Source organism: Zingiber officinale, chromosome 3B, assembly GCF_018446385.1.
Source record: "Zingiber officinale cultivar Zhangliang chromosome 3B, Zo_v1.1, whole genome shotgun sequence".
Classification (NCBI taxonomy): domain Eukaryota; kingdom Viridiplantae; phylum Streptophyta; class Magnoliopsida; order Zingiberales; family Zingiberaceae; genus Zingiber; species Zingiber officinale.
Window position 1 is genome coordinate 73,728,082 of NC_055991.1, and position 12,748 is coordinate 73,740,829.

General features: G+C 38.5%; 1 protein-coding gene across 1 annotated transcript; it reads right to left on the reverse strand.

Annotated features, from left to right (window-relative positions):
- Positions 1 to 10,742: 10,742 nt before the first annotated feature.
- LOC122054937 (NAD(P)H-quinone oxidoreductase subunit H, chloroplastic-like) lies at positions 10,743 to 11,783 on the reverse strand. Its single transcript, XM_042616350.1, has one exon. It carries the CDS (start codon positions 11,709 to 11,711, stop codon positions 10,743 to 10,745), a length of 969 nt encoding a protein of 322 aa, XP_042472284.1. The 5' UTR covers positions 11,712 to 11,783.
- Between the last annotated feature and the right edge of the window lie 965 nt (positions 11,784 to 12,748).

The window sequence follows — 12,748 nt, forward strand, 5'->3', positions numbered from 1 at the left end:
CGGTATTACATGTGAGATTCTCACTGATCATAAGAGTCTCAAATATATATTTTTACCCAGAAGGAATTTAATCTCTGACAGAGGAGATGGATGGAGTTCCTGAAGGATTGTGACTGTACGATTGACTATCACCGGGGAAAAATAATATGTTGCCGATACGCTTAGCAGGAAGTCCGGAGGGACTTTAGCTTGCCACCGAGTTGTGGTCGCAGACTTGATTTAAGGTTTCTCCGATTTGGGCCTTGAGGGGTAAGGACAGACAGAGCAGGGTACTCTGGTTACCATGGTTGCTCAGTCGTTGATCAGGACAAGGATACGAGAGCCATAGGTTGCTGATCAGTATTTGCAGTTTATTTATAGCCAGATAGCTTCCGGGCAGCAGACTGAGTTCACCCGAGACGAGGAGGGTGTTATACATTACCGAGGCAGATTTTGCGTGCTTCAGTCTCATCCGGTCTTATAGGAGTTACTTCCGGAGGCTCATCGCTCATGATTTGCTGTCCAACCAGGCGGTAACCGTATGTACCAAGATTTGAGATGTTTCTATTGGTGGAACGACATGAAGGACGACATGAAAGAAGACATCGCGGATTTTATAGCTAGATGTCTTGTCTGTCAGCAAATGAAGGCAGAGCACCAGAGACCTGCCGGCTTACTTCAGCAGATTCCTAATCCTGAGTGGAAATGAGAACACATTACTATGGATTTTGTGGTAGGTTTGCCGAGGACACAACGAGACCATGACGTGATTTGGGTAATCGTTGATCGATTAACCAAATCCGCGTACTTCTTAGCGATCCAGAGGACTGATCCCCGGATCGATTGGCAGATCTGTATTGTCGGGAGATTATCAGACTACATGGTGTTCCGTTGAGTATCATCTCGGATAGAGATCCACGGTTCACGTCTCGTTTCTGGCAGAGTCTGCAGTAGGCCTTGGGCACGCAGCTCTGTTTCAGTACAACTTTCCATCCGCAGACAGATGGACCGTTAGAGCGGACCTTTCAGACTCTAGAGGACTTGCTGAGGTCTTGTGTATTGGATTTTCGGAGGCAGTTGGGAGGACCATTTGCCATTGGTAGAGTTCGCCTACAACAACGGTTTGCTTTTGGTTATCCAAATGCCACCGTTGAAGCGTTGTGTGGTAGGCTTTGTCGGACACCCACCCTCTGGATGAGATTGGGGAGGCCCAGTTGTTGGGACCTCATAGAGCTCAGTATGAGGCAGAGTTGGTCCGTACAATCAGACGGAGGATGTCAAAGGCATAAGACTGCCAGAAGAGTTATGCTGACCCGAGTCGGAGACTCTTAGAGTTCTCCATTTGCGACCATGTATCTCTGCGAGTTTCACCCACGAAAGGGGTGAAGAGATTTGACCTCAGAGGTAAGCCAGCTCCGTGATACATTGGACCTTTCCAGATCTCGGAAAGGATTGGAGCAGTAGTTTACTGGTTGGCACTATCGCCGTCCTTGGCAGGCGTACACGCCGTATTCCACGTATCTATGCTGAGAAGATATGTACTAGACCCGACACATGTGCTGACAGATGTCTCAGTTCGTGTTCAACCTGACATCACTTATGAGGAGATTCCGGTACGGATTTTGGACCGGAAAGAGCGTCAGTTGCGGAACAAAACTATCCGGCTGGTTAAAGTCGGATGACAGCATCATTCGGACGAGTAGGCTACTTGGGAGCTCGAGGATACTATCCGAGCTCGATATCCCCATCTTTTTACGTGAGGTATGTGATTCAGTTTACCGTTCAGCATTTATACTTTCTATGTCTGTTGTTAGTACTTGCTGATGGTAGATAACGAAATTTGGGGACCAAATTTTTATTAGTGGGGGGGAATGTAAAATACTGGAAAATAGGCGAATATTAATAAGGGAATTTTCAAAAAATTTTGGAAATTTTTCGGGAATTTTTCGGAGCTCGTACGGACGAGTTGACGGGGATAAAAACGGGGTCCGGAAAAGCCTGTTTAGGCTACCCCATTTAAGTGAGGAAAAGTTGATTTTCCTTTTCCTTTTTAAATTCTTTTTCTTTATCTCCCTCGCCGAAAACCCCTCTCCCTCGCGAGCCGACCCTTGCCCTAAACCTCGCGACGCCTTCACCCGAGCCCTAAGCGAGCGGTTCCTTCTCCCACTCCGCGTACAAAACCTCCCAGCCAAGGGCTTTGCTTTCTTCTTCCTCATCCTCTGCCCCTCACGGCGACAGCATTCTCTGCCCTAACCGACGCCACTGCCGGCACAGGTTTCTCAGCGTCAGCCGCCGTCGTCGTGCCCTAATCAGCCGGGCCGATTTCCCCTTTCTCCTCTCCTCTGTGCTGCCGCTGACTCCAACAACCGACGCCGACTATAGAGTGCCGGCGCCGCCCGATTTCTGACGGTCGTCTCTGCCTTAGATTTCCGCCAGTGGTACGTTTTGCGCCCTAGTTTTAGCTTTACTTCAGTTGAGCTTTCTTCTCCAGCGATGATCTCTCGTCATTGCCTTGTTGTCGATTTCTTTTTGTGCTCCAGCCACCGGTGGATAGCTGGGTGGTGTTGGCTGGGAAGCTTTTGGTAGCAACATCTCCGGCAGTGAGCTGAGGCATTCAACTCAGGTGAGTTTTGATTGAGATTTTCTCATGGATTTAAATCCAGATATAGATGGATTAAGGTTGAGATTCCTTAACCTAAATCAATTAAAATGATTGGTAAGCCAGATCTGGATTAGAACCTGTGATTTAATAGGCATATAATAAATCCTAATTAGAAGGTGTAATTAGGGTTACTGAAACTAACCCTAGTTGGTCGATGGATTAGAATTTAGTTTGGCTAATTGTTGTATGATAAATTAGCTAAACTAGACATTATGTTTGATGCTACAGGACTTTGACGCGAGACGAGTATCTCGGAGTCAGATTGGACCTTTCTATTTTCGGAGGCGGGTACTTTTGACTTATTGTCTTTGATATGCTTAGTAATGAAATTAACAATTTGCATTAATTGTGTTTTCTTATTTGTTTCGGTTAATCACTACCCGATACATGTTACCTGCTTGATTGATTGTTTGTTTGCATATCGTGTTGATACCTATCTGATTTCACATGCTCATGGGTAGTGATATAACCATGTTTTACCATGTCAGGACCTAGGTTTGATATCTTATTTGATCAGTATACCTTGATATGATTTATTTACTTTGGTGCACATTATCATATGTCCAGAGATTGATTTAGCATATTACCGTGCTTAGTGACATGCACCATTCGCATGATTGCATGCTGTGTGAGAGATTATTCCATTATTGTCGAGCACTTTGCCAGTTTTCATTACTGTTCGGTGCTCCGTTGTGACGCTCATGGGTAGCGTGACACAGCGTGGTAGCACGTCAGTTTGACTCTTCCGGTGCTCCGTTGATCCGCTCATGGGTAGTGTGACGCAGCGTGTAGCACGTTAGAGATTCCTCCCCGTCATAGTGTACCGGGAGATGAGAGCATTGCGCTCCCCCATTTATGATTTGGGGTAGGAGTATGTATGTACTCCGACAGCATCCCGTCCACTCGATCACTCATCAGGAGTAGTGTTGCAGAGTGCACGGTCGTCACAGCCCTACCCACTCGGTCCCACTTTTGTTATGAGTTGGCTGACTGGCGTCAGGGGTGACCATGACATTGGCATCATATGCATGATGCATTTTATTGTTTGTGATTGTGTTTGCTGCATTTATATGCTGCATATTGTTTGGATACCTATGTTTGACATGCATACAGGTCTTCTATACCTTTCGGACTGTTTGTCCTTATACCGGGTCCTGGTTAGTACAGATTCTCTCCTGTCTACTTCGGTTTGCATTTACCTTTATTTTTATCAGGAGACTGTACGCATGATTAGTGCTAGGTGTTATTTCTTTACTTTGCATATCAATTGTACCTGCTGAGTGTTGGACTCACCCCGCCTCCATTGTTGTTATATTTTCAGGTTGAGGCTGTCCGGAGCAGTTCCAGTCGCTAGTCCTCACTGCACGTAGTGCTAGATCCCTGCAGACCTCGACGTTTTATTTATCATTTAGTTTAGTTCTTATTTGGTTATGTGTGTACTTGGTTATTTGGATACTTGGACATCGTATGTTTTTCTTTTGATATTGATGGATGTTCTATTCGATATGTTTTACTACATGCCTGCCTGGATGGCAGAAGAGGTAAGTTTGCCGAATTTGTGTTTTACGAGTGTAGTTGAGTAGGGTGGTTTTCGAGTCAGAGTATTACTGCTTTGTTTGATTATATATAACTGCGTGGATATTTGTGTGGTTGTGTTATATTTATTGTTATTATTCCAGCCGCATGTGGCTGAGGTATGGAGATATGTAGAAAGTTTCAGATTGTCCGCCGTACAGGGGAGATGCTGCCGAAATTTCTTCGGACGGGGACTCCTTTGGGGCGTGACACATATCGTTTAAATAGACAGAACAACATTTGTTCTTTATTGTAAACGAAAATCCTTTCTTGTCCAAACAAGAAACTGAAATTATGTTCTTAGTCAAGACAGGCACATAATAACAATCATCTAATTCTAGTACAAGCCCGGAGGGCAGAGATAGATGGAAAGTTCCTATAGCAATAGCAGCAACCCGTGCTCCATTGCCTACTCGTAGGTCTATCTCACCCTTCGTCAATGCCCTGCTATTTCTCAGCGCTTGTACATTAGTACAAATGTGCGAAGCACATCCGGTATCTAATACCCACGATGAAGAAATAGAGAGGTTGACTTCTATAACATGTATACCTGAAGTAGAAATCTTATTTCTCTTCTTCTTAAGATCTTCCAAGTATTCTTTGGAGTTCCTCTTCCAGTGCCTTGCTTGTCCTTGATATAGGTGACAAAGATGTTCAACCATATTGTAAGTGCTCATCAACTCATGTTGCTTCTGAAGCTCTGAGTTCATGGTTGCGAGCATTAGACATGACACATCTAATGCATCATCTTGATGCTTCTTGTAAGCATCTCGGTCTGCTCGCGTGGCAGTGGCAGGAGGAGCCTCCGGAATGGGCTGCTCCAGAACGTACAGTTTACGCTCTTGGGTGAGAACTATTCTCAGGTTCCTGTACCAGTCCAGGAAATTTGCTCCGTTGAGCTTGTCCTTCTTAAGGACAGATCGTAGAGAGAAGGTGTTCGTATTCGACGTCATGGAAATTCTACAATAGAAATAAATGCAGAAATAAGTATCATATTCTTAATCATTTAATTAGACCTTTAACTAAATGATGCTCCCACTGAATTCTATAATTCACGTGGGACAAGATCCACATCATACTAACCCTTGAGTTAGCTTTGGCTAATACGCCCAAGACTTAGTATGATTGGTAGGTAACGATTATCAATTACATCTCTATGCAACTCTTGTTTATAGGATAAAATCCGCATTTATATTAAAACTCGAGTTAGCTTTGGCGAATACGCCCGAGAGTTAATATATATGTGATTTTGACCTAACTTTCCAACCGTTGGAAGAATGTCTATAGTTATACTCGATCCAACTGAGTTAACTAGGAATACTCAATCTAATTGAGTTGTACTCACCCATGCTTTGATAGGCGGGACCAAGGTTGTCCCTCCGTACCCTACCAAGATAGTATGTGTTGCTCTGCTTTGGCAGATTCAACAACTACATGCGATCGAGGTAGTGGTAGGTATCATGGCATGGTAGACATTTTGAGTTGTTGTGATTTAGATCTAATCTAAATGATGTTGTATCATATACACGAAATAGATCTAATCTAATCGATAGAGTGCATCTTGTACACGATGTAGATCTAATCTAATCGTAAAGGTGCATCTTTTGCACGATTTAGATCTAATCTTAATCGCTAGGCACTAATTAATTACTTAATTAAACATGCATCATATACACAAGTAATTAACTAAGTTTTGTGATTAGTCATGACCCTACTACGATCTTCTCAAGCCAATGAGAAGATCGGATGGTCAACCTAAGGTCAACTTCTCAAGCGCCTTCCTTTTGACCACCTTGTGTTGCTCGCGCCTTCCTCGTAACTCCGTCTCGAGTGGACCTTCCACAACTCCAATTTTGTACATTACAATTTTGAAACTCGAGTTACATTCGAGTCTAAATCTAATTTACAACAAGAATATATAAAAGAGAGGCACAACGCGCAGGTCGCGAATGATATACAGCACACGCAAACACAAATGACGGCGCGCAGGCCGTATTATAAATTACAACACAATTTCCAAATCTAATTTGGGGCATTTGGGCCATGACTATCACAAAATTAATATATAATTCAAAATTATATATTTCTGTAATTTTTCTGTAATTTTTCATAATTTTACATATTTTATGAGTAAATTTTTCCCGGCGGTCCCGATTAGCGATTTCGGGCGCAATCGCGGAGCAAATCCCCTTGCGGGGTTAGGGGCAGTACCCCTACCCGCGATCTAACCATCGCGAGTTGCTCCTAAGCGATCCAAGAGCGCCTTATCCCGCTGTCCCAAAAAGATTTGGGTCGAAACGATGCCGTTTCGGGAAAAACTTCTCGGTAGTCGAAGCCTACAAGTGTATAAACACTTGTGCTTCGCTTCTACGAGAAAAATTACTCTTAAAACTATAAAAACCATAAATTTACAGAAATGTACAGAAGCTTTAATTTTTCATAAAAATCAAATTAAACTCGTACAAGCTTCGCACGTGGCTCTGATACCACTGTTGGGTTTTTCGGGCCGCGAAAACCGCTTTTTCGCGTCGCGGAAACCCCGAATCACCCTAGCCAACGGATCTCGTGCGAAGAAAAATTCGAAAACATACGAGTACGAGTTACAAAACTTCTAGATCTACATGATGAAGATCTTTACCCTTGTTGCGTGCCCTTTTGCGTATCCCGCTCGTCCTCGGTACGCCGGATCTCGAAGTTGTCAATGTAGACAACTCTCTACACGTATCCACACGAACACACTAGGTGGAGGTGACCAAAAACCAAGGTGTGCTAGCACCTATGTGGTTCGGCCAAGGAAGGAGGAGAGGGAGAGCTTGAGAGGAAGAAGATGCAAAATTCCACACTTGAATGAATAATGAAAATCAATTCACACCCCATTCAAAATGTGGCCGGCCACCTTTCTCATGTGTAACTCCCCTCATTAATGCATTAAATTGTCATCAAGGAGAGAATGTAACCTCCATGTGGTGGCACTCACTAGTAACTCCCATGAGGTGGCAACCATGATGATGTGGAGTAACATCATTAGTCCACATCAATGCCAACTCACCAATGAGGTGGCATAAAGTCAAGTCAAACTAGACTTTTAATCTTCCTCTCAAGTCAAGTCAAACTTGACCAAATCTCTTCCATGGTTGATCTAATCTAACCATTTGATTCAAGCCAATTTAATATATAATGAATCTTATTCATTAAATTAAATTGATTCAATGAGTCATAATCTAAATTAGACTCATTGAACACATGAATCAACTTGAGTCCAACTCAAGTTAGCCCAATTAGGATTACTCTTAATCCAATTTGATTCATCAAATGAATCTAATCCTCTTGGTTCATCATATGAACCTAATCTCCATCTAATTGTCCTTAGTGTGTGACCCTATAGGTTCTTGTAACATTGACAATGCCCTAAACCCATTTAGGAGCATAAGTAATGAGCGGTATCTAGCAACACATCATTACTACCCAAGTTACAAGAATGTCGAGATCCGACATCACCTTGTGACTACTAATTGTGACTCCTCACAAAATATGACAAGTGTCCTTCTATCCTAGACATCTAGATTGATCAATGTGAGGCATAGACCGTGTCATCCTCTGACCAATCTAAATCTTGAACTCCAAGTAGACTCACTAAATCAAATGAGCTCAATATCCTATATTGGCTCATTTGGACATGGCCATGCACTTCGTGGTCTCACTCTATCAAGAATACCGATGTCTCTCCCGTCATATAGGAGGGATAGATCCCATCTACATCACTCACATCCCTCTGCATAATTTGATATATACCCAGTAATCGCCTTTATAGTCCACCCAGTTACGGGTGACGTTTGACGAAACCAAAGTACATAACTCCTTATGTAGGGATCTATGGTGACTTCAGGTCTAAGGACTAGTAGTCATACTAATAGCCACATGAGAAAGTATATGACACTCATATAACGATCCATGATACTTTCTCATGGCGGGTCATTCAGTATACATTCTCTAATGTATACCAATGTGTCAACTTGATATCTCTATATCCATGACTTGTGAGATCAAGTCATCGAGTTGACCTACATGCTAGTCTTATTGCATTAACATTGTCCCTGAATGTTAATACTCGACTAGGAATGATTAAGAGTAGTGTTTCCTATATCATCTCACTATCGGTTCAACTAACCGATTGATATAGGTGAGAACCATCTACTTAAGGACATTATTATACTTAGTTTATTTGGCACCAATACAAGTAAGTATAATAACCAAAATCCAAATGCCTTTATTTATATAGAATATGATACAATAAGTCCAAAAATACAATCATCAAATGATTGGCTCTAGGGCTCTAGCTAACAAAAATAACGTAACAGAGAATCCGAACTAGAATCAGATTGACTTGAGGGAGTTTAAAATAGAAAATTTTGCTTTAAATTTTTTTTAAGTTTTTTAAAATAACTAAATTTTGAAGAATCAATTTAACTTTCAAAATAAGCTTGCAAATGGAAGAGACAATATTCATTCAAACATAAGTTGCATAGAGGTTAATTTTCAAAAAGTAAAATAAACAAAGTCAATTTTAAAACTAAGTTTGTAACATCCAAAAAGTTAATTTTTAAATTTATAGTAATTTTTAAGTAATAAGTTCTGAAAGAGTTAGTTTTTCTAAAATAAAGTTATATAAATTTCAAAAATTAATATGTATAAAATTCATCTTTAGATTATAAAAGGTAAGTTTACAAACTCTGATTTTCAAAATCAACAAAATCTAATTTTCAAAACTGAGTTTATAAAATTCAATTTTCAAAAATTTAATTTATAAAAGTTAGTTTTCAAGAGTGGGTAAAAAAATATTTTTCAAAACTAATTTTACAAAATATTTTCAATAAAGAAAACTAAAAAAAAGAAATTTGAATTAATTCTCCCCCTGAACCTGACATAAAAATCTATCTAACCAGTTAGTTACTTACTGATTATTAAAGGATAGCAGGCAGCAGCTTTCACTTGGCTAGTCTAGCCAGTTAAGTCAATTGTAATTAGTTAGTGTTTGACTAAACTGAATAACTTAACCTGATTGATATGTGTTTTATATTTAATGCTCAAACTTGTTTTGATGCACTGAAATAAGCATCTTAAGTCTAGACAATCTGTCTATGCATCTCACCCCCTTCTAAGTTCAGAAATATACTAATAAGTTAGCCCTAATGTGTTGGTGAGATGCTCAAACCTTAGATCTATAGGAGCATGTTTTCTAAGGGATTGATCTATTCTAAGGCTAAATCTGATTTTTTAAAATTCTAAAAATGGAAAATTTTGAAAACATAAACGTTTTTATTCTAGAATTTAAAGGCACCATTTTTTAAAATAATTTTGAAATTAAAGAATCTTAGTTTATTAAACACATTCCTAACTTCCGTCGTAGATTGCTAAACTCACTTTCAGGGAAGGGTTTGGTAAATATGTCAACTAAATTAGACTTGGGCTCAATGTATTTGAGTTCAATATCTCCTTTAGTGACATGATCTCTGATAAAATGATGTCTAATTTCAATGTATTTTGTTCTTGAATGATGTACAAGATTTTTTGTTAAATTAATTGAGCTAATATTATCAATTAATACTTTTACATTTGAGAGGCTTAAATTAAAATCTTTTAAGGTGTGCATCATCCATAGTAGTTGTGCGACACACTCTCCTATAGCTATATACTCTGACTCAGTTGTGGATAAAGAAACACAATGTTGCTTTTTACTTAATGCTATCATGCTTCCTATTTTCATGATAATTTGCATTAAAATGATAAGGATTATTTCTAGCATGCATTTTATCATGACTAAGAGGAATTGCACTATTTAAGTTTACCTTGGGTTTGCTCTTAAAAGCTCCCCCTTGATTTGTGCTTCCTCCTTTGACTTTAGTTGTCTTCTTCCCCTTTGGACATTGGCTTCGATAATGTCCATTTTGGTTGCACATGAAACACACAATGTTATGGGGATTGCCTCCTTGGGCTTCTCCTTGCCCTTGGGTACTACTTGACTCTTCTTCTTGGCCAATTTGGGACACTTTCTCTTGTAGTGCCCATGCTCCCTACACTCAAAGCAAATGATATGATTTTTGTTATTTACAATTGATGTTTATATACCTTTGCTTGGAGGAATGATGCTTGATTCTCCATTTGATTTATCTTGCATTATGAAGGTTGCATCATCTTTTTCTTCTTCTCCTCTTGAGGATGTGGTCCATCATTGCGAAATCGAACCATATGGATCGATAAATAGTGAGCTAATAATGGGATTTTTCGATAAAAGGGAAACTGAAAATTAAGATGCTCTGGAATGATGGAAATGAGGGAATGTCCACAATACCTGGAAAGAGTCAAATCCAATTTGAGGGATTTTGTAGGTTTATTAATGAGGGCTTAACGGAAGAATTTCATAAGTTTCTGAAAATTGAAGACACATATCAAGAAATTGAATTTAAATTATTTGTAGAAAGATATCAATTGGTGGAACCCTTGATAAACGAAAAAATTATCTAACGAATTAAACAAGTCCAAACAAACAAAATAAGTAAAAGAATAGATCTATACTACCTAGTATCGTCATGATATCAGCCAATTTCATTCTTTTAACTAGTTGAGGAAGAATTTGCAAATTTATGAAGCCGGGTAGACGAATTTTCCATCTCCATGGGAAAATACTATTGTCTCCTATCAAATAAATTCCTAATTCCCCCTTTGGGGCTTCTACTCTTACGTAAAGTTCTTGTTTCGACAATTCAAAATTGGGCGAAGGTTTTTTACTAATAAATCTATATTCAAAATCATTCCATTCGGAATTTTTTGCTCTACCAAAGCGCCGGACTTCTAAATTTTCATAGGGTCCGCCAGGAATTCCTTCTAGGGCCTGTTGAATTATTTTTATGGATTCCCTCATTTCACCCATTCGTACTAAATAACGAGCTAATGAATCTCCTTCTTTTTGCCATTGGACTTCCCAATCGAATTCATTGTAACACTCATAATTATCAATTTTACGAAGATCCCATTGTATTCCAGAAGCTCGTAACATTGGTCCCGATAAACCCCAGTTTATCGCCTCCTCCCCACCAATAATGCCCACTCCTTCGACTCGTTCCAAAAAAATAGGATTTTGCGTAATAAGTTTTTGATATTCAAGAATCCCTGTTAAAAAATAATCACAAAAATCTAAACATTTATCTATCCAGCCATAAGGTAGATCGGCTGCTACGCCTCCGATGCGGAAATAATTATGCATCATTCGCATACCTGTGGCAGCTTCGAATAAATCATATATCAATTCCCTCTCTCTAAACATATAAAAAAAGGGAGTCTGTGCACCGATATCCGCCATAAAAGGTCCAAGCCATAACAAATGAGAAGCTATACGACTCAGCTCCAGCATAATTACTCTGATATAGCTAGCCCTTTTAGGTACTTGAACATTTTCCAGTTGTTCTGGTGCATTTACCGTTATTGCCTCTGTGAACATAGTAGCTAAATAATCCCAACGTGTTACATAAGGCAAATATTGTATGATTGTTCAGTTTTTCGTTATTTTTTCCATACCCCTGTGTAAATAACCCAATATACGCTCACAGTCAATAACATCTTCACCATCGAGAGTAACAATTAGTCGAAGAACACCATGCATTGATGGGTGGTGAGGACCCATATTAATGATCATGAAATCTTTTTTTTCTTGAATCGAGCTGCTCAACGACCCCTTTGGGCTTCCGAACACTTTATTATATAGTATAGAACTAACTATATCTAACTATAGAACTAATCTAACGATATAGATAGAATAGTTAGAATATAATATATAGAACTACTTCTAACTATAATGTATAACATAATGTATTTACATATATACATATATGTATTTTTTTATTTTTCAAATAATTTCTATATTAGATAGATTTTATATATATCTTTTATAAAAAAATGATATAAAATAAAAAAATGAAATTTTACTTATTTAATTTAATTAATTATAATATGATGAATATCAATTTAATCAAATTGTAAAATACAATTTGAAAAAATCGAACTCTTTCTAAAAACTTAAAAAATTTTAAAGCAGCTCTATAAAATTATAGAAATTTAATAGTTATTAACTAGTAACTTATAATTTAATTGTTAATTATATATAGTTATAGTGAATAATAGGTGCTAAGATAAGAAAAGGATAAAGTAAAGATACAATCTAAATTAAAATGAGACATTCCTCTGGTTTGATTTGGAAAGGGAAGAGATAGGACGAAAAAAAAGAATGAATATCGACCGTTTCACTATTTAAATTCGTACTGTAAAAATAAAAGGTAGGGGAAAAGGTATATATGTTGGATATACCTATCCATATTGAATTCCGAATACATCAATGATAGAATCAATTTGTTATTGAAACAAAAAGTTCATCCAATAAATAAATAAATAAATATATATATATATATATATATATATATATATATATATATATATATATATATATATATATATATATTATTAGTTAGAGTCCTAGAGCCA

Excerpts from the sequence above, each read along its gene's own strand:
- LOC122054937 (XM_042616350.1), bottom strand. The coding sequence starts at position 11,711 with ATGTTCACAGAGGCAATAACGGTAAATGCACCAGAACAACTGGAAAAT.